At 47.0% G+C, this 22542-nt stretch overlaps 1 protein-coding gene and 1 long non-coding RNA gene across 9 annotated transcripts in view; one reads left to right on the plus strand and one right to left on the minus strand.

Annotated features, from left to right (window-relative positions):
- The window catches only part of KLC4 (kinesin light chain 4), a 62336-nt gene that overhangs the window by 5620 nt on the left and 34174 nt on the right, over positions 1–22542 (minus strand). For 4 of the 8 annotated variants that reach the window (XM_080998159.1, XM_080998156.1, XM_080998158.1 and 1 more), the window contains exons 11-13: positions 16738–16805; positions 15533–15641; positions 12705–12863 (exon numbers count right to left, since the gene is read on the minus strand). In XM_080998159.1, the coding sequence (XP_080854285.1) occupies positions 12705–12863; positions 15533–15641; positions 16738–16805 (336 nt within the window). Of the gene's footprint in view, positions 1–5089; positions 9071–12704; positions 12864–15532; positions 15642–16737; positions 16806–22542 lie in introns of those variants that run through there. The other 4 variants (XM_080998163.1, XM_080998162.1, XM_080998160.1 and 1 more) reach the window with 4 other exon arrangements.
- Positions 16813–19989, plus strand: LOC308472976. The gene is made up of 2 exons (XR_013983842.1): positions 16813–17744; positions 19318–19989. It is a non-coding gene; the product is annotated as an uncharacterized lncRNA (long non-coding RNA).

Below are 22542 nucleotides of genomic sequence, written 5' to 3' on the forward strand. Positions count from 1 at the left end.
TACTTATCAGTAAAATAAAATAAAAAATGGTGTGGCACAAGCAATTTTTTAATTCTGAATGTGTACCCCCGATAACAAAGTTTGAGAACCACAGATCTAGATCTATTAGTCATGGATATATATATATATATATTTCCAAAGGTCTCCTGCCTCTTAATAGTCCCTATTCCGAACCTAGTTTCTCTATCCCAAATTAACCCTTGTAATGGTCCTGATTTTCATGCGTTTGTGTCCTTGATTTGCCTGCATATAGTGGTAACTAGAAAATATGTCCATTGTTTGCCAGCTGCCTTGCATGAAAGCAGAATTAATTAGATCTCTTAATGAAGGAGGTTGGGGAGGGGGCAGCATTCTAGCCTCATTTTAATGCAAGAGCCTAAATATCAAGCTTGCTTGGTGGGGGAGGGAGGGAAGAATTGTAGTTCTTCCCCGCTACACCCCCCGCCCCCAGCTCACAATCCGCAGCTCTGGGAACAAAGCCTATGGGAAATGGTACTAAGAGCTTTCTATGTTTAGCCTAGAGGAGAGACAGTTAAGGAGTGACATGATAGCTGTCTCCAAACATCCGAAGATATGTCATGCAGAAGATGGAGCAGGCTTGTTCTCTGTTGCCCAGAGGGCAGGAACTGTAACTGGGGGTGAAAAGTGGATTTCAGCTGAACAGCAGGTGAAAATTCCTAATGGCCTTTTCAACTCCATGACCACCGTCTGCTTCCTCAGTGGTGGCAATGCTGCCACCTGAAATGGGCGACTTGGGAGCCGCTTACACTTTTTACCAGGTCCCCGACAGCACAGCACAAGGGGCCAGTAGGAAATTACAAAGGCAGCTCTGAGCCACCTGGCACAGAATATTCACAGTGATGGGCACCTGTCAGGGCTCGAGGAGAGGTGATTCAAGGAGAGGTGGCTCTCGTGTAGGAAGTGGCCATTACACAATCTGGTCAAACCACTGTATTGTTGCAACTTAGGGCCCCAACGTAGGGACGTGGGTGGTGCTGTGGGTTAAACCACAGACCCTAGGACTTGCCGATCAGAAGGTCGGCGGTTCTAATCCCCGCAACGGGGTGAGCTCCCATTGCTCGGTCCCTGCTCCTGCCGACCTAGCAGTTCGAAAGCATGTCAAAGTGCAAGTAGATAAATAGGTACCACTCCGACGGGAAGGTAAATGGCGTTTCCGTATGCTGCTCTGGTTCGCCAGAAGCGGCTTAGTCATGCTGGCCACATGACCCGGAAGCTGTATGCCAGCTCCCTCGGCCAATAAAGCGAGATGAGCGCTGCAACCCCAGAGTCTGCCACGACTGGACCTAATGGTCAGAGGTCCCTTTACCTTTACCTAGGGCCCCAACATAATTTAAGAATACTGACCCAAGATGTGCAGAAATATAGTCTGCAGTTGACCTAAGACAGGGGTTGCCAACACAGCGCCCACGGGCGGCAGGACATCATGTGGCATCTGCAAAAGGCCCCAGTAAATATCCCCTCAAAAATCCACAATGCACTGTTCCTGCTCAGTTCTTGTTTGGACTGCTTCATCTCCTACAATGAATGTGCCCCCTTAAACATGCCTATGTTACAAGATTGGACATCAACCCTCCCTTCCGTTCTAAACACAGGAGAAGTGCAAAAAACGTCTGTTATCAAGTATTGACTGATGCAAGTGCTTTTTCCCCATTGATGGTGAGGAGGAAGATGCCTGCAAAATTTGGTGTACCTGTCTCGGCTCTTCACGTGTGGCAGCCATTTTGTGTTATGCCGCAACCACCATTTTGTGTCTTGTCACAAACGCACCTGCATGGCAGCCATTTTGCGGAATCTCATTTTTGTTAGGTGTTTTTATTTTTGCATTTTTATGCCGTGAACCGTCCTGAGATCTTCGGATGAAGGGAAGTATACAAATTTAACAAACAGAATAAAAAGAAACTGGTTCTCGCAGCACTTTCTCAAATTACCAAACATGTCCAATTGCCCCAAAAGTTTGGCAACCCCAGGCCTAAGTTTTGCTGCAGGTATGGAATGGAAGAGATGCATGAAGATGCCCTAGCTCAGGGATGGGACTCTTCAGATGCTTCTGAACACCATCCCTGGCTATGCTGGCTGGGACTGATGGGAGTTGACTCAAACAGCATTTTGAGGGCCACACATTTTACAACCCTGCTGTAGCTTATACGGAGGCTCTACAGCAGAGTTTATGCCACAGAATGTTTTTTCCTGGCTATGGACACCTGCTAGGCTGCACTGCGGATTCTTTGGAAAGCTGGATCTTTCGTTGAGGTCTTCACCAACTATGTAACTTAGTGTTGTGGGGACATCAACACCTATAAATGCCAAGGAAGGTATTTGTGGGCTGGGTCAGAACTTGATACCACTCACGGGAACTTTTTTGTGAGTATTAACACACACAGCAGCAGGCTATAGTTTGGGTAGTTATTGGATGGTATGGAAACAAATGGGAGTAGGTGCTGGAGCTGTGAAAAACTAATTATCTTGGTCAGATCCTTACCTTCAGAAGGCTGTGATCTACCAACCCCCCATTCCTCACTCATGTACTTTTCAACTAAATAGATCTGTTTGGAATCCAGTTTATAGGACTGGACCAACCTAACTCTCTGTGGAATATTCCCAGATTTGGGCACTCCCACTGGCTTTATTGCCCACAGCCATTCACCCAGTAACTCCCAGGCACCCCCTCCAATTGTTTCAGAAGGGGAAGACCCCTGCTATAGAGAGGGCAAAGGAATCTCAGGAAAAATGCAACCAGTTTCTTGACTGGCTATGCCACAGCAAACGAATCTTTCTTTTCATTGTCATTGTAGCTGTACAAAAGAGGGTGAATGGGCCCCATGGTTGTACAAGAAGAGGTATTTTTTTTTGCTGTAAGTATGCTCTGTGACCATTACTTGTAAGCTCCTGGAGTTTTGTAACATTTCATGTGGGGCTCAGTTTTGTCCTAATTATTTGGAATTGGTTTCGGTCTTTCTTCTGCAGCTGTGTTTGGCCTTGAGAATACCCATGTATGGCATGGGTACTGTTCATCAGCACATTTAAGGATTTACACACAAGAGCTGATCTTTTCCAGCTTTATAGCCCAAGAGATGTCAGGGGTTTGTTTGTTTTTGCTCACAAGAGTTCCATCTGGCTTTTACATGCAAACCTCTTAAGTACTCGGATTAGAAGCACATAATTTCATTAAATCCTTCCGCAATGTTTGAGCTAGCTGCCATTGTAGCTCACGTTAGCTTCATGTTGATTTTCATCTCTGCTTTACTGAACTAACAGTTGTATGCCTCTCAACTCAGAAGTGAGGTCCACTGGGTTCAAGTGGCTTATACCCAGGTAGCACGCACAGGAACTCTACTGAAAACTGCAATCCTATGTTCACTTACTTAGGAGCAAGTCCCATTGAAGTCAATGGCATTTTACTTCTGAGTAGAAGTAGGATTACACTGTGAAGCTATTGGAAAATTGGCCAGGTTTATTATATATTATTTGCATACACATAGCAGGTGGCTTCAAGAGATGATTAGACAAATTCACGGAGGATAAATCTATCAATGGCTACTAGACGCAATAGCTATGATCTGCCTCCACAGCTGGAGGCAGTAATCCTTCTGAATACCAATTGCTGGGGAAAAACAGGAAGAGAGAGTGCCCTTGTTCTTGGGTCCTGCTTGTGGGTTTTCCACAAGAATCTGACTGGCTGCTGAGAAACCAGGATGCTAGACTAGATGGGCCATTGGCCTGAATCAAAAGGATGCTCCAGATTTCCTCCTAGGTACCATATGGGTTAAACCACAGAGCCTAGGACTTGCCGATCAGAAGGTTGGCGGTTCGAATCCCCGTGACGGAGTGAGCTTCCGTTGCTCGGTCCCTGCTCCTGCCAACCTAGCAGTTCGAAAGCACGTCAAAGTGCAAGTAGATAAATAGGTACCGCTCCGCCGGGAAGGTATACGGCGTTTCCATGCGCTGCTCTGGTTCGCCAGAAGCGGCTTAGTCATGCTGGCCACATGACCCGGAAGCTGTATGCTGGCTCCCTCAGCCAATAAAGCGAGATGTGTGCCGCAACCCCAGAGTCGGCCACGACTGGACCTAATGGTCAGGGGTCCCTTTACCTTTACCATATGGGTCACCTTATGAGTTGAGCTAAGGGGACCATTTCCATGGGATGACAAGCCAGCCACATGTTGGCATCAAACAGGAATATGTATTAAGTAGAGAATAGAGAATTTGGATTCATCTGTAAAGGGACAGAATTGAAAGCAGCACAGGAACTTCAGAGCTTCCCACAATCGCAGGTATGTTTAAGCAAAGGTCACACAGGGATCATCCACACTTACCTTTGCCTCACATTTTCTAGGCCCAGGTCCACACTATAAAGCGCATGGTCAGAGTCCATTTTTTTTGTTTTTGCCCTGGCACTTTTACCACGAAAACCCGCTCTTTATCGCCAAAATGGAACAAACGGCAATTCAGGTTTTCCGTGGATTGTTGTTTGCTCCGATTCAGTGGTAAAGAGCATGCATTCTCAGGGATAATGTTGGAAAGTGGGAATGAATTCAGGTCCACTGCTGAATTGCACGCATGCTGCTGTCCTGCAGCAACGATTCATATTTTATTATTCCTATAAATACCTGATGCAGCATTTTCCCTTAGAGGTGTAGATTCTCAGACCCACTGAACCTCAGACTGTATGGGTAAGCAATAATTCTGAACAAAAAAAACACAACAGGTCTTCTTAAAGCTTCTGTTTCCCCCTTCTGTTTGACAGAGTGACTTTATACACGGTGGCTACTGCACAGGGAATAGCAAATCCTTTCCCCTTACTTGCTCCATAATAATAGTCAGTCAGTCAGTCAGTCAGTCAGTCAGTCACACACACACACACACACACACACACACACACACACATGCAAGCTTCATTCATACTTTACACACGTACCTAAGGCCAGTTTGCTGCCTGCTTTCCACAACAGAGCATTTGCAGCGTGTAGAAGCCTATAAAGATTTGCCCTCGGAGGAAAGAGACAGAAATTCTCTTAAAAGAGTAAGAAGAGCGGCGGCATGGTGAAAAGAGTCACGGAGAAGAAGGGGATCAGGTCCTTCTGCCTTTAATTGGAGGTAAATCAGTTCACAACATTAAAGGAAAGCACCAAGTATGCGCCAAAGGCAGAAAGTAGAACACACTTTTAGCACCCCCAGCTAGTGCTATTTTATTTTTATTTTTTAAAAAGGCTTGTGGACAGCCCCAGTGCAAGGCAAAATGCAGAGCTGGGCAGAGAGCTGATCGAGGCTCTGTTGCTCTAAGGGGAGGCCCTGGAAGCAGCTTCCCAGGACGGGCTCCAGAGGCATCTTCACAGCATCCTGGGCCAGACTTCACCTCCCCACTCGGTGCAGGGCAGAACCACAACCAGGTGTAAAAGAAGCATCAATAGGTTCTTAGCAACTGCCTCTGGATGGGTTGGTTACACCTCTCCCTACCGGCTCCCTTTACGGGGAGGCAAGAGCTGCCATGCCCCAGACATGCATTAAGCTGCCCCCTTTCAGAAGCAGACAGGCAAAAAAGCAAAAAAGTTCCGCTGTGGCTGCAAAGGACTTCCCAAAAGGAGCCCCAAGAGGCATTTAGGCCCAAGAGCCTTCAAACTGTCCTGCCACACAGTTCCAGCCGAGAGCATCCTTTCCGGGGCAGGCACTCCCTTGACCTGCATCCTGCCTCCAGCAGCTCCAGCTGCTTCAGAAATAACAGAACAGGGCAATAATGGCATACTCTTAGGATTCAGTTCCAGCACTCTATGGTTATGGGCTGCTGGAGCAAAAAGGGTGCATACGTCTTACCTAACACCTAGCCCTAATTCTAATTTATAAACGTTATCTAGTCGCCGTCTTCTTTTAAAGCCAGCTATACTCACGAGAACACCAAATCACATCAAAAACAGCCACAAAAGCTATGCATGGGTAGGAGAGCTGAAGGGGAAAAATTCCCTCACACCTGCATGCCTTGGAGGAGGATCAAAGCGCCTGACTCCCCTTCAGAAACATAAAGGAGTTATACGTCCAGCACCAGTGCAAGGGATGAATTAACTGTCTCCCTTAGAAATCAGAGCCCAGAAAATTCCAGCGCCCAGATTTCCCCTCAGACATTGCTAGACCCTCTGCACCAGGGGTGGAGAACTTCGGCCTGTGGGCCAAATACGGCCTGCCAGGCTCTCCCACTTGGCCAATCGGCTTCCCCCTCAAGTCCTACTCCCCGCCTCCTCCACAGCCCCATTTCCACTGCCTCTCAGATGCTCGCTGCGGATTGGTTGAGCAGCACAAGGGGGAGGGAGATCGCAGGGAAGTTAGGTTTCAACCAACCACCTCCCCACAACCCTTGTCTGTGTGAAACAGCTGAGAAGCAGGGGAACCAGGCCCACCGAGCTGGCAACGTAAAAGGGAGCTTGCTCTCTTCCTGCAACACTCGCAGGCTTGGCTTCTTCACTGTGCACTGAGAAAGGGAGTCCTATTCTCAGCGAAGAAGCACAGCAAGATGAAGATATAGGGAGGCAGCAACGTCCTCCTGCGTTGTCAACTCAGCCCTGCCTGTTTGACTACAAGAGGGCAGGCAGGGGAAGTGGGGGGATGGAGGGAGGAGAAGGGTGACAGAACTAGGATAGTTTTTTGAAGTGAGTGAATACGCAGAGTGCGTGGAAATGCATGAATGCTCTGTGTGTGTGTGTCCTTGCTCTGTCCAATTTGGATTTGGCCCTGACCGATACTGGCCATGTAGGTTTCCATGATGTAAAATGGGCCAAAAAATAAATGCTCTGCATGCAAGTGGACTTCTCTCCAACACTTCCCCAGACTTTGCTTTCTACTCAACAAATCCCCTCCGGTATTCTCTCCAACAACGTGCCCTTTTTCACAGTCTACATTTAAATCCCCACCTCATTAAAAAAAGAAAAAATAAATTCTGACAACACACTGCAAGTCCCGCTGTACGCCCCAGTTCCCAAGGGAACTCTCTCTCTCCTCCTCCTCACCCCAAATGGCTCTCTCAGCTCCCTACAAAGCTACACCCTCATGTATTCAGTGGCATGGCTGCCACCAAGGCTGAAATCTTATGTACCTGGGAATAAGTGCCAATGAGCACAGTGAGACGCGCTTCTATATAAACATGTAGGACTGCACGTCTCTCCCACACTTCCACTGTACACTTCCATGCTCCAACCAGAAATTCCCTTCCCCATCCCTTAAAATATTCCCCAATGCCCCATCACAATGGGCCGACCTACTGTCACCTTAAAACCGAGGCCTTCTATTTCTGCCTGCCTCTGCTCCTCGCTGTCTTGCATGCAAGAGCCTTAGAACTCGGCCTTTTTATACAAGGATGTGCAGTTCCAACCCTCTCTCCCACTTGCCTAGCCAGGCTTCTAAAATAAGTAGCAGCTACAAGTGCTACAAACACACCCATTTGGTGTGGGTTTCAGGGTGGATTTTGTGTGTGTGTGTTTGTGTGTGACATTTGGCTGGGACCTTGAGATCTCCAGTGATAAACCACAGCAAGGTTAAATCTTTTACATTCATGACAATAAATAAAAGAGATGCAAATATGCAGTCCCGTTTTGCCACCCCCGCCGCACAACAAGAGCAGCAGCAACGAAGTAGAGGCAGTTGAGTCACCCTTGTCTGCGATTATCCCTCCTGTTGCGGAAAAAAAGGAACTGTGTGAGGAAATGTTCCTGAGTTCAGAGTCCTAGAGAGGCTGTTTCTTCTGAAATGCAGGCGTCTTGTAGTGCTAGACTGGCAGGGGAAGTCCAGACCAAAAGTCTAATCAGAGGGGCCAGTACTGAATAGGCCATGAAAACGCTATCCATGACGGTTGCAGCCCCTCTAGCCTACCCTCCTCCAAAGTCTCCATGCCATACAGGAGACGGACTATGCCCAGCTCATTTAAAACAAGGTCCTCATTAGAAAGTCACATCTCATGCTTCTGCCTCTCACACTTTTGCCCTGGCATGTCCGTCAGTATTTTTATTTTCAATACAATGTGCCCCATTTCTCTTTCTTTACCCTGCAAGAATAGGCTAAGAGGATCTATCAGCAAGGAGAATGGACACAAGCCTGAAGCTTCTTCCATCTCCATCTGGACAGGCCCAATCCCTATAAGAAGGTGGCTGCAAGGCCTTTACCTGCGGCAGCAGCGGGCATACAAATGCCATTTAGGCATCCCAGACTTGACCAGATGAACAGGAAAGGAAACAGAGCACGGAACAAGGATGGGGGTTATTGGACTACAACTCCCATCATCCCTGACCCCTGGTCATGAAGGCTGGGGAACCCAACAACATCAGGAGGGCCACACACTCCTCATCCCTGGCACAGAGTACAATTCGCCCATCTCCCTAACTTTCCCTGCCATCCGAAGCTAGGGGTGAGAAACACACATATCCCAATGTCTACCCTGCCTCCCCACCATCTGCTCTGGCTTCAAGAAAAAGTGGAGGGGGGAGGAGGCAGAGAGAAGGGCAAGGCGGGGTAGGTAGAGAGCTAAAATGGGAAGCAGAAAAATCTGAGTTATGCTAGAAGGCAAGGAGAGGGATGGTGGGAGACGGTGGAAGGAAGCCAAGAGGAGGAGTAGGACAGAGAGATGGGCAGCAAGGACATCTTCAGACTGCAGAAGACCTTCGTCGAGGGCCCCCGTTAAGACACAGGAAAGAGAACGGAGGAAGTCACAAGGAGTTCTGCCAAAGTCCTGCACTGGCGGAGGGGAAGGGGTGGGGCAAAATGGCGGATTCGTGGAGTTTCTTCCTGCTCTCTCTTGCCGGTTGACATGGTAGCAGCAGAACCAGGGTGCAGCCAGCTGGATGTTCCTCTGCGGGTGCCGTTCCACTCCTCGGTGCCCGCCGGGTTGGGGTTGGGGACTGCCGTGGAGTCCTTGCCAAGGAGAGCAGGAACGGTGGAAGGAGGGGAGGGGTGGCTTGGAGGAAGAAAGCCAGAAGGGGCGGCACACAAACATCCGGGCGATTGTGGTGAAGGGGTAGGGTGGGGTTTGTGTGTGTGATGGTGGGGAGGAAGGAGTCTCAGGAGGCATTTAAGCCTAGTGCACAGAGAGGAGAAAGACAAAATTTTACAAGGCCATAGTGAGGATGCACAACAACCCCAAACGAAAAGGAGGGAAGGGAGATACAAGCCAATGGTACAAGCATGGGGAGCAAACGACTGCAGGTCAGTGGGGTGGGGAGAAAATCACACAGCTGCCCTTTATAATCCTCACAGAACTCTAGCCCAATGGTTGCCATTAATTTGATTTGAACTGATTTTATAATGAATAGATTTTAGAATGCTATATTATTTTACTGTTGTTAGCCGCTCTGAGCCTGGCTTTGGCTGGGGAGGGTGGGATATAAATAAAATTTTATTTTTATTTTTATTATTGGTGGGTGAGGGGCAAGGAATTTCCTCGGGCAACATGCGATTCACTAAAGGGTGCTTCAAAATATTCACGGCATAGGGCTTTGCATAGTCATGGGACCTCGGGGCGGTAACCAGACCCTTTGCCAATCCTGCTATCCTCTGAATGTTTTGGACTACAACACCCACCAGCCAGGGTCTGATCGGTATTGTAGTCCAAAACATTCAGAGGATGCCAGGGTTGGAGAAGACTGCCTAGTGCAAGGAAGAAGCACTACATCGCAGTTGCATAAATGAAGTCTCCCTCAGTTATTCCAACATCTCTTGCTATTACCAGTCTAATATGGAGGGGTGGGAGGGTTTAGAGGGGAAAGGAAAGCAGGGGGAGTGGCAAATATGAAAGGCCATATTCTGTTTCTCAAAGAAAATGCTGCTCCCCTGCTCCTTTCCAGAATCCATCTCCTTGACCCCGTGAGCTAAATGGATTGGGTTACATTTAACGTAATGCTCAGCGGATCGCCCTGAGAATTCTGGGAAGCGGTCTGGAGTACATGCTCGGCTCATGAGAGATGGTGGGCAGGCTAGCAAGGCCTCGCATTTGTCCAATGTAAACCAAGTGCATAATTTCAGTGAGCACATTTTAGGAGGCAACTGGTGGCAGTGGGAACCCTGTCTTCCAGAAAGGTTCATCTCACTGATCTTCTCAGTGAGGAATCCAAGGAAACTCAGTTCTCGCCAGAATACAGTTTGAACTGAAAAAGAAGTATGACAGTAGCAGGGCTTAGTGCCTAAACTCAGTCAGTTGTTTTTAAGACTCTGGGGAATTTGGGCAGCTGTGAGTTTCAGCTCTTTTCTGGAGTGGCTCCTTAGGCTCTCCATCGATAGCTCTCAGATGGCCCTGCCTCCATTCAGCTGGAGAAGGAAGTTCTATCTGATCCATGTCACTGGCAACCCTTTAAGGCTCAAGCAAGCTGATCCACCATCTTGAACATCTAAAGCAGGGTTTCCCAAACTTGGGTCTCCAGTTGTTTTCGGACTGCAGTTCCCATCATCCCTGAACACGGGTCCTGCTAGCTAGGGATGATGGAAGTTGTAGTCTAAGAACAGCTGGAGACCCATGTTTGGGAAACCCTGATCTAAAGAAACATGCAATGAGAGAGGGAAGGGTTTGTAGCATAAGGGTGTGGCCTCTGCAGCAAGAAGAGCATTCAAGAATATAGAAATACTACTGCAATGCAGGCTCACAGTAAAGACATGACTACAGAGGAAACCAGCACCTGAATTACCGGCTCTTCCTCAGGGATGAAGCCCACCCTAAGCCCTGGAGATAGCTATATAAAAGATGGGGAGGGGGACAGGCAGTCCTTTTTTCCAGGAGGTGGAATAGATCAGAACAGCCTTCCTCAAGCTGATGCCCTCCAGAAGCTGCTGGACTGCAGTCTCTGTCATCCCCAACGTTTAGCCATGCAGGCTAGGGCTGATGGGAGTCTGACAACTTCTGGGGGGCACCAGGTTGGGGAAGCCAGCCTCAGAACAAAGGGTAGCCCCAGTCATAGCTTGCAAGGGACACTAGTCTAAGAATGAAGACAAACGCAACATTTGAAGAGCGGAAGGAAGTGGTTTGAAAGCGCCCTTTCCAGACTAAATACAAAACGTACCACTGAAAAACTGGCGCCCAAGCTGTGGAGGAACTGGCCCTCAAGACATTCTATCATCTATCTATCTATCATCTATTTATTTTTTAATTTATAAATTTATATACCACCTTCATCTTCCAAGGATCTCAGAAATCATCCATCCACCTCTCCCTACAATTCCTGGAACGGTTTTGGAACTCTTTTAAAAAATATTGGTTTGTGGGGTTTTTTGGTTAAATGAAGAATAAAAGCCTTTTAGGATTAGGGAGTTTTATACACTCTTTTCCCCCAAGTTTCTATGGGGTCCTGGCATTCTCTTACAGTTTTTGTTCACGTACTGCCTTTTAGGTACAATCCACAATCAAGATTGCAAGACACCTTGGCGCTGATTGGCTGTCATGGCAATGTGCCTGCGATAGATGGGGGATGGAGAGGCGCATGCAAGCAAGCGAGCAGCTGCAGAGAGGATGGAGAGTTAGTGAGCGATGGAGAGAGTGCAAGTTAAATGTAACCAAAGCATTAAAACCATGGGTCGGTAAGTCCCTCCTCATCCTTTATCTAGGTCAAAGTCCTTGCTGCTAGCTGCATCTGATGGAGAACCCCAAAGGAACAAACATGCTTAAAGGCTGCATCGAGGCAAGCTACGCATCCTCACACTCCTTCCCCACCTCGGAGTGGGTACGAAACGCACTTCTCGCCAAGCCGAGGAAAGACAACAGGTCTAAGAACCAGTCTTCGAGGGGGGAAACCCAAAACCAAAACCAGGCAGAGTCAAGATGCTTTTCGTCAATTCTTCCACCAAAACTCACTTGTTACATGGACATAGTAATGTTGCCACTAGCTGAAATCTCTTAGGATCCTGCTACTTGCCAGAGACAATGTCCCACCAGTCTGCCCAGTCCCAAGGCTCCCAAGCACTCTGCTAGGAAACAGGCTGCATATAGGAAGAAGCTAAATCCTCTTGTTGATAAAAGAGCAATCCAGGGGTCAACAAAGGAGGAGGAGGGCAGAGAAGGAGGTTACCTGCTCTAGCTCATACTCATGCCTTTGAGTCTTCACACATTCATTCCAGTGCCTCTTGGCATGCCCTTCAGATGCTGAACACACACACACACACGTACACACACACACACACACACACAAAACAAACAAACCCATAAACATCCATTTTCCTGGAGAGCAGCAGGCCTAGGATCCTAACCGAAACAAAGCCCTTTACGCGCTTCCCTCTGAGAGCGAAGTTATCTCCTGGGAAGCAAAACAACCTTCTTTCCCTCCCCGTCCCTTGTCCCTGCAACAGATCAGGGGTGAGCAGCACTGTGGGATGTTAGTAGAGGAGATCAAAGCACCTACGATCAGTGGCTTCTGCTCTTACTTCCGCCCACTTCCCCACCTAAAGAAACTGGGGGGGACGGGAGATACTAAGTTCCGAGTTGAGTGGGGAGAACCAAGATGGAAAGAGCTCCCTTCCTGAGTCTGGCTACCCGGCAATTAAGAGGAGCGGGCAGGGAGCATGCAAGAGGATGGATGGAGGTGGGCATGCCACGACAGGCCATCAGCTCCCCGAGATGGCAGGGGCAGCAATTGGCGGACAAAAAAGAAAGAACAGCTCTGGGTAGAGTTTGCTGCCCTCTGCCTCTCTCGGCCGGGCTAGGCGGGTCTTGATAGTGGACTTGTACTTACCCCGTTCCATTCCACGCCCATACTCACTTCCTCGCTACCATCTGTGGCGCTCTCATACTTGACGCTGCCCCCCAGGCTGTCTCGGCTCCTCCGCCTCTCGGAGCCGTCGCCCTCTTTCAGAATCTCTACCACCTTGGTCTGGTTAATGGGGTCAATGCCCTGCAAGGGGACAAGCACAAAACAAAGAGACAAGGAGGGTTGGGGGTGGGCAAGGGAAGCACAGAGCCCCTCAAACGTTTCCTAGAGATGTAAAACACTTCCTTGCTTCCTGGCCATTAACACGCCAAAAGGTCATGTGTGTTTATTTTTTTCTGGTGGCGATTTTGGGTGGAGACAGGAAGGTGTTCAGGAAGGAGACTGGAAAGACTACAGAGTTGCCCTTTCGCTTCCTGGATCCCACCATTGTACGCATGCCAAGTTCTGCACCAACACACTGGCCACATTTGCAGAATCAGATCTTAGCTTCCTAAGCCAAAATATGCCCCTTTATTCCCACTTTGCTCCTCCCTTCACGTGAGTGAGCAACCCAACTTTTCAGCTAACATCTGAACTAGGAAACGATGGTTAATGGCTTCAACACAAGTTGGGGTATTAATTTAACTTTAAATTATGGCTTCATATTCTGGCTTGTTTGGAAGCCACTAATCATGAGTAGTCTTCAACTAAACTATCCCGTCATTGCAAGGATTACTGCTACCACTGCAGGATTCTTCTCCCCTCTGCATCTCCTTCTTCTGGTGCATCATGCATCCCACCCAAAATCTGCTTCAGAGTACTGGGGGAACCCCTAGAACAGATTTAGGGCACTTAAAGAGATGCAGGGGAATGAGATGGCTAAAGTTCCATTGCACAAGCAGAAATCCTTGCAGCTTTCGAGCTATCTACTTAGTGCTATGCTGAATACAACCCCATCTCCCACCTCGGTTTAGATGTACTGGGAAGCTATAGCTGACTAAGGCTTTCTGGCTTGCTCGTTGGCTTGTGTGAAGGGAGGGGAAGAGGAGGAACAGAGGAGGAGCAAAACTGGCTTCATGCGCCTTCTATATATATTGACTTTCTAGGAACATACAAAAACAGTCCTCCTGGATCAGACCAAAGCTCACGAGATCGCCTACATGGCGCTTGCAGGCACCCATGTGCCACACAGGGTTTCTCAGGTGCCCTCAAGGTCTGCTCCTCAGTCCTTCCACTCATTGAAATTCTATTGCAGCTAACAGAATATGTACCCATGACTGTTGCTCTGGTTTGCAAATGTGCCTGGGGGCCCAAAATGTTAGGTGACCCTGAAGTCCAATCTTATCTCCTATCGTGACCAAACAGATATCCCTGGAAAACCCACAAGCAGGAGAAGAGGGAAACAGCTTTCTTCTACTGTTTCCCCCAGGAAGCTAAGCTGAGATTTGGTTTCGTGAACATGGCTGTTGCACGGCTTGTATGGATTGCATACACATTTTTAATATATGCATATATTTGCCCAACACATCTGCCCCCCCCAACTTTTGTTATTCGGGGGTGGGGCATGGAGTAATGGGACAGTAACAAAACCCTCTTCCTCCATCACTACATAAGCTTCACCAGACATTGCCCACACTTCCATAGCCATAATGCAAGCATAGGCAAACTTTGGCCCTCCAGATGTTTGGGACTACAATTCCCATCATCCCTAGCTAACAGGACCAATGGTCAGAGATAATGGGAATTGTTGTACCAAACATCTGGAGGGCCGGAGTTTGCCTATGCCTGCCATAACGGCTAAAAAACTTGCCTTAAAAAAAAAATGAAGCCAAATGTTCTCCAGATGCTGAATTCCACAGTCATCTAAATGATCCAGTTGTGAAACACACTGAGCTTAGCTCAGCTCCTGGCAACAAATGACTAGGACATCAAGATGAGACCATCAAGAACATCCAAAGTAAACCGGGGTAAAAATAAACATACATACAAGGAGTGTTCCTGCAACTCTTCCATTTCATGCCTTCGAGCAACTATATGGCCTGGGCACAATTCTATATAAATTCATTGCAGTCCAACCAGCTGGACAGATCTACATTAATGATCTAAAGCTCATTTTCTGATTAAGCAGAACTTTTCCAAAGGAGTCATCAAGCACTTGACAGGCAATCAATGCATTTATGCAATCAAATCTTGGACTGAGATATGAATGAGCTGTGTGCACCCGCACACAGCTGTTCTACTCCTTCGTCAAGTCAGGATGCCACAGTTAGCTTCCCATTACGTCCAAACTGGGAACTATGGCTAATGGCTTCCCAACAAGCCAACGTTGTAAAGCCATGAACCGTAGCTTCATGTTCTGGCTTGGTTTTGGAAGCCATTAACCATAGTTTCCTGTACAGACATAAAGGGAAATTATGGATAATTACAATTACCCGATTTGCTTTCCTGTAAGGAAGCAAAGCAGCTGCTTACAATTGCATGAAGCTCATTCATACTGCAGCTTAATAAGACAAGATTTTATTGCCTGAACCCAGAGAATGTCAAGGAAATTATTTCGGCCGGAATCTATAGCCTGCTGCGATTTCTTTTGCTGATGAAGTGGAAGGATCCTGAAAAAAAAACATATCGAGCTGCAACTTTCTAGGAAAAGCCACACTGACAAACAACTGGCCACACCTTCTCAATCAACACCAGCAGGGAACTTTATAAGGGCATTTTACATATTTGATGACAGCCAGTGGTTTAGGCTCCACCGTATAAGCCTTAAATTGCCTGGCAAATCTAAACATCAGATGAAACACTCAACTTTTGCTTTCTTCTCCCTAGAGTTCCCTTTACGCAAGAAGTTGTTCGTGGGGTGGTGTTGGCCTTACCTGTCTCCGGGATCGCACTGCACACTCTTCCAGCGTTTCCGCAGCCTCCAGCTTGCCTTGACGCCTGTACAGTGCGCCCAGGTTTCGCAGAGTGGTGTTCACTGTGGGGCTAAGGAGAGAGGGAAACACTGAAGCCAGCAGTCCTTGCTTACTATGGCAATACCTTGAACACTGAGCCGTCCTTGTCTACATACCTCCCACTTCCCATGACACTGAGACTGCTTAGCTGAACAGTTACAGTGCTACCTCGGGTTAAGTACTTATTTCGTTCTGGAGGTCCGTTCTTAACCTGAAACTGTTCTTAACCTGAAGCACCACTTTAGCTAATGGGACCACCTGCTGCTGCCACGTTGCCGGAGCACAATTTCTGTTCTCATCCTGAAGCAAAGTTCTTAACCTGAGGTACTATTTCTGGGTTAGCGGAGTCTGTAACCTGAAGCGTATGTAACCCGAGGTACCACTGTACTACCCAGCAATTACACAGAAAACTGCTACACAAGGAAAGAGGTACTTGCCCCTTGCTATTAGGCCCTAAATGGGCATATTCATATTAATAGAAGAAGTTGAAAGCTAAAAATAAATAAATTGGGTGGGATCTGAAACTACAGGAGGCTTTTGGATCCAGTGGATACTTCTGCTAAAGGAAAAGGAGAAGTGACTTTTGCCGATTTGCTCTTCCTGCTGTATCCCCCAAACTTTCTGGAGCCAATTTTCAAGGAAGGAGGTGCTCTGAAGGTGGGGGGGGGGGACTGGAAAATAATAAGCTCCCATTAGTAAAGCCGCCCACTGGATCAAAAGCTGTTACAGGAGCACTTGGGCAACAATTCAATTCAACCCTTTGAGTCACGGAAGGACGGGGTTTTTTCACTGGTGGAACCAGTGTTGTGGAAAACTCTTCCCGATAAAATATGAAGCCCCATCAGTATTGGCGTACCACTGGCTCCTCTCTAAACAAGGGACCTCCTGTTTCAATTGCTGTTTTATTGTTGTATTGTTTCAATGGACCTGTACATTTTCATTGGGGATTAATACATATTAAATATTTTGATGAAATTGTCTTATTGTGCTCTTTAGTTATGTGTGTTTATTTATCTATAATTAAGCTTAATACTTTTAAATCACGTAGAAGCCACCTTGGCAAGTAAGTGGCATATTAACTAATAGCTGAAATAACAAGTAATAAAGAACTCCTGAAAGCAACTTACCTGCTGACCTTGCATGCCTTGTACCAGCCACCATACTCTGCATATGCAATGTTTTCTCTGTGCTTGCTCTGGAAAGAGGAATTGGGGAGGGGGGGAGGAGAGAAAAAAGAGAAGACTTTGTTAGAATAGTCAAAGCATCGGTGCACAAAAGACCATGGCTGGTTTGTTTGCCTCTGCTTGCGTGCCTAGCAGGGATAAAAAGATATAAGTTTGTTTGGTCCCAGTTACCTTGCCGCCATGTCGGCTCCAATATTGGTGTGCTTTGAGACTACATACATATAGACCACGACCATTTAGAACAGGTGTGAATAACCTTTGGCCTGCCTGGACTACAACTCTCATCAGCCCCAGCAACACTGTCCAGTGGCCAGGGATGATGGGAATTGTAGTTCAGCAACATTTTGAAGGGCCAAAGTTTCCGCACTTCCGGATTTAGAATGACACCACTGTCCCCTAAAAACCGGAGAATGAGATAACAGATTCTGGGAAGACTCAAGTATGTGATTAAGGCAACTCTGCAAAGATACCAAAGGCAACTTTGACCATTAAAAAATAAAAATTAGTGAGCTTGCTGGTCTATTACAGGCTTCAGCTGTAGCACAGGTCTTGCTACATTTTTTTTTAAAAGGGGAGATGGCTGCCCCAGCTTATGCATAGAAAAACATATTGTTAAGCAAATATCTGTTTCAGCCAAAAGAGATGAAATGGTGATGCAATGCCTGGGACTTTGGAGTTCACGGGTCTGCAAACAAGGACACAAGCCTAAGTACATAAAGATGCAGTCACAGTAAAAGGTAGTGTAAGAGCTTAATAAAAGTTAATTCCTTTAACAAGCGACTAAAATCCTTCTTAAGCAGAAGAGCCGGTCTCACATTTCTCTTCAAATACCTGAAGTGGGCAAAGACTTGTTATCTGCTGCCCTGGAAGGCAGGGCTGGCTAGATCCGATGGGCTGAAAGTTACAGGAGGGGGAGATTCGGATTTGACGTTAAGAGACGCTTCTTGTAGGTAAGTACAGTTCCAATTATGTGTGTGTGTGTGTGCCCTCTCCCTTTCAGATGGATATTCCAGTTTCTGAATTTCCTGAATGGAGCAAGGGATTCGGCTAGGCAAGGCCTGATCGACTGTCTCCAACTCTAACAGTTCCTCAAAGCGCTACTTGAATGTGTGGCCAGAAACTGAAAGCCACTTTGTCTGGTCCGCTCCCTCTCCCAGGAACAAAATTCCTGTCTTCTAACAACTTCCCACCGGAACTGTGCCTAACCGTTTTATTTATTTTTTAACCATTTTTCTGGGGGAGTCAGCCAAGGAACAGTAGGCCGATTCAGGCATTAGGTTCCCTAGGCTTAGAAAAACTTCCTGTTGTTTAAAAAAAGAAGAAGTTATTTTTAAATCACTTTGGAGGACTTGCTCCTCCAGAAAATTCCCTGGCAGGCCTGCTATCTGGGGGATTCCTAGACGGTCATGCCTCAGGCTACTGCCGACAAGGGTTTAAGCGCTGAATTTGTGGGGGGAAGTAGGTTAATGCATGCCAGGGCTCCATTCCAGCAAGGCTGGGTGATCCTGTTTCAAGCACTGTGTTACCAGGCCAAAGCAAGAGGACTTGGTAGTCCTCAGTAGGGCTATTCAAAATGTGGGCTCTTCATTACGGAGACAAACAGGATGCCCAGAACAGGGTTTTAATTGTGCTGCGTTTCACCCAAGTCTAAAAATCGCAATTAGGTTGCTATGGGGAGCTGCATTACTGCTGTTGCGAAGGGTGAGGACTCTGCTTCTGACCTTCTTAAGAAGGTATTCAATTCAGACCTTTGGCCCTCCAATGACGTTCAGAAGACGGCAGTCTGGGGTAGCAGGAGACCATCAATGGCTATTAACCTCTAACACAGGCTCCCACAGGTTTTCCATATAAACTGTGCTGGATCTCTCAGGCACCTCTGATCTACTTCAATCACAGTAGCTCCGATGGACACTAGTGCCCCACATAGCTGCATCATTCTGTACGAAGAACTGGCAGACTTAGCATCCAAGAACAGCCCATTAGGGCATTTTGTAGGTAAGGATCGCAAGAGGCATTGTCACAGGATGTGGGGTCAGGGGTCGGAGTCAGCAGTTTGGCTGAAAACTTCTGCCCAGCAAGAAGAGTTCCAAACTTATGAGCTTACCTATACGAAGCTGAGAGTCACCCTCATCCATTTAACGGGGCTTAAAAGTCTTAATTTGCACTGAAAACCTTTGAGATGGCACTGAGATATCTCTTTGTAAAAAGGACCATCTTTCTGCCCCATAGAATTCTGTTCCCTTTCGGAACAGAAAGCTTTTGTTTTTGTTTTAAAGGGCAATATGAATTTAGTTGTTCCTACCCAGGGGCTGCCCCACAAATGGGAAACCTGTGACCCTCCAATGTTGTTGGACTAACAATTCCCATCATCCTTGACCACTGGCCATGGCGCTTTAGATTGATGAGAGCAGGCGTTCAATAACATCTTGATGGCCATAGTTTCCCACCCCTACCTTAGCCTGTTCCTTAGGAGTGTTCCCTTAGTAGTACAATGAAGATTGTCTATCTATTCCCACCTCCCAGGGTCAGCATGTACAGCATGCACTGCGAAAAGGTGCCCCAAGTCCATCCACAGGAAGATGGCCATGGCTGCCATTCTATGCACATTCACTTGAGAGCAAATCCCACTGTGTTCGAGGAAGCCTGCTTTGAGAAAACATTTACGAGGCTGATCTGTATGGATGAAGCTATGTTACGTGGATAAAAATATGACAAAAGGAAAGTGGGGGGGAAAGGAATGCTCTAGCAAGATGGGTTTAATGCTTTTTAATAGCATGGCAAAGAAACCGAGAATGCCAGTAGAAGATGACATCATGGAGAATGGAAACCAAGTACATTACTGAAGAGGAGCTGCTTAGTCCAACAACAACATATGATCTCACTCCTCTGCATTGGTTGCAAAAATCCTCTGTTTTGCCATTCTGGAAAGCTCCAGTTCACTTCTGCATTCAAAGAAAATCTTATTTAGCTTAGCTGTTAAGATAAAAGTTCTTAGCTGGGAAGTCCCCAGGTCACTGACCGTCCCCAAGTCAGCCACTGACTTACTCTTGACTGCCCCTCCTCAATCTGCTTCTCTTTCCCCCCCCCCCCCCCCGCTTTGGGGATACTGTGTTGACCTACCCAGAAAGGTTGGTGATTCCTGTGATGGCATGTATAACTTTGAACATATATGGGCTGGGAGACACTTCTGAAATACTCAGTATTATTCAGATAGTTTTCCCTAGAAAGATGAACGTTGGTAGCTGTTTAGATATACAGATGTTTTAAAGAGCTGTAGCTCTGTGGCAGAAGATCTGCTTTGCATGCAAAAGGTCTCAAGTTCAATCCCCAACATCTCTAAGTAAGGCTGCGAGTGTCCCCTGTATGCAACCCTGGAGGACCAAGGGTCTGATTCTGTATAAGGCAGCTTCCTATGTTCCCACAAACTACAGAACCTTTAGACATCTCCCTTTTCTGTCCGTTTCAGCAGAGACTGACCCACTTGGTGTCTTCCAATTATCACTCTTTTTAAGAGGCAATGAGTTTGCTACTTACAGACCTCTAATTGTAATGCCGAGTACTGCAATGTGCGGAGAGGTGTGCTTGCAAACACGTAGGGCCACATGGTGGGCATGTACCAGGAAGTCTCTATCAGTCACAGTTCACATGGGTGTCCACAATCAGCTTTATTGTATTTACACTTTTCATTCCTACTTGGGGACAGACCCCAGCTCAGTGACAAGAGCATATCCTTTGCCTGCAGAAGGCTCCACATTCAATGCTGGAACCTCTAGTAAAAAGGATCAAGTAGCAGGTGATGGGAAAGACCTCAGTGATGGAGCACTTCATTCACCTGCAGAAGGCCCAGGTTTCAATTGCTGACATCTCCAGGTCGGGCTTGGAAGATTCCCTGTCTGAAACCCTGGAGAGACAATACAGAGCTAGATGCACCCAATGTCTGACCCAGAATAAGGCAGCATCCTATGATCCTATGAGATGATGGAGAGCCATTGCCCATCAGACTAGAAAACAGATGAACCAATAGGAAGCTCCCTAGTCACAATAATGCTTCAAGTGTGAACTGGGCCTTAGTGACTAACTTAACTAGATGCTTGCTGCATTAAGGAACTGGGAGGGGAAATGGTCTGAGCCTTATTGCTCCACCTTTTTCCAGCTGCTCCCTGCTCAATGTGCTGGAGTGAAACTCTGCTAGAGGAGGCCAAAGTAGCCACAGTAGTGAAAGGGCAGTCCACTGAAGGAAGACCATGCAGGAAAGAGTCAGGTGGGATTAGAGTACCACGGCTCCAGGTTTGGGAACAAAACCTGCCCCCCTCATTTGCTTCCTGTCTGGAACTGAAGAATGCATGAAATATTTAAATCATGTTCACAAGTACTTGACAGAGAGGTGTTGCATCACAGTGTTTTTTCAAGCATGTGATGAGAAACAGAGAAGGTTGGTGGAAACAAAATTACATAGGATTAAAAGGATCGGCAGACAGATTGCTGATAGGGCAATGAAGAGGACCTAAATCAGTACTCTTAGCTTCTTGATAAAGATCCTGGTTGACAGAAGAGGGAGTTTTGCCTCAAGAACTATGTATGAAGTCTCTCATTTAACCAGCTGACTCATTTGAGCCCATGATCCAGGTGAAATCCAATTAAAAGATGCCCAGCTGGTTTTTTCCAGAGGAAAATTTGTTTCAAGTGGCTCTTGATTTCAGCCACTTCCTGACATGAGATCATATCATAGCAGGGTCAGATTTTGTTAGCCAACAATATTCAAGGCAGCACATAAACACACAGTTCTCTGACTTGACTCCGAGATCATCCAGCAAGAGCAGCAAAAATTCTTCAGCGAAGAAAGGCTGGCTCAGAACCTGAGAAACAGGCACCCATCTCACTCATTCTAAACCATCTATTCCACAGGAGGGCATTTGGCAAGCCTGGTAGCGATAAGAGTGCCAATACCCTACTTATTTCTTGTAGTGACATGGCCCATGTTCAAGGGAAACAGCCTGAGACATTAAAGCAGGCATCAGCCATCAGGTAAGATTTGTAAAAATGGGAGAGAAATTGAGAAAAAGAAAACCAGGTGGGTTCCGCTCAACTGAATTCCAGCATGGAAAGTGTGCTGGAGCTTTTATATTCCTGCTTGTGAAGTTCTGTGCTGTGCTCAGCACCTTAGCCCAGAATGTTTCAGAAGCATGTGAAGTCTTTGCAATTTATCTGTTTCCAAAGGAGCCATGAGCCATTGCTCACTGCACCATGGGCTGGAACATGTCTCCTAAGTATCTTGGGCTTGCTGTAGCTCTAATAGGCAGGGGTTCCCCCACATATCATGGTTTCTAAGACTGGGAAATCTAAAGCAGAAGGTGATGGTGCAGAAGACTATAGTGTCTTCCTATTACCCTTCTCTTAAGCCTTGGGGCTGAAGGAGCTATTTTTTCCTGATCAGTCAACTGAGCTTTCCAAATGACCGAATTCTGAGGCTTGAGATTTATTTTTCTAAAAACATTCTGGTTCTGCAGTCTGTGGCCCAGAAACCTGCTGAAATCCCTTCATCTTCCACTCTCCAGTTCGTCCTAAGGAGTGCACTATAATAAAGAGAAAACATGCAAGGCACAGGAAAAACAGGGCAATCAATTTCAACTCCTGCCCCAGAAAGTTTCTATGCAGTCTGAGTAGCAACCCCTCGTCCCTACTGCCCCCCATGACACATTAACACACTACAACCCAACAAAATACTGCTGCACTAAGGTATTCAGCCCT

The sequence above is a fragment of the Podarcis pityusensis genome, assembly GCF_964106645.2.
Source record: "Podarcis pityusensis genome assembly, chromosome: 3".
NCBI lineage: Eukaryota > Metazoa > Chordata > Lepidosauria > Squamata > Lacertidae > Podarcis > Podarcis pityusensis.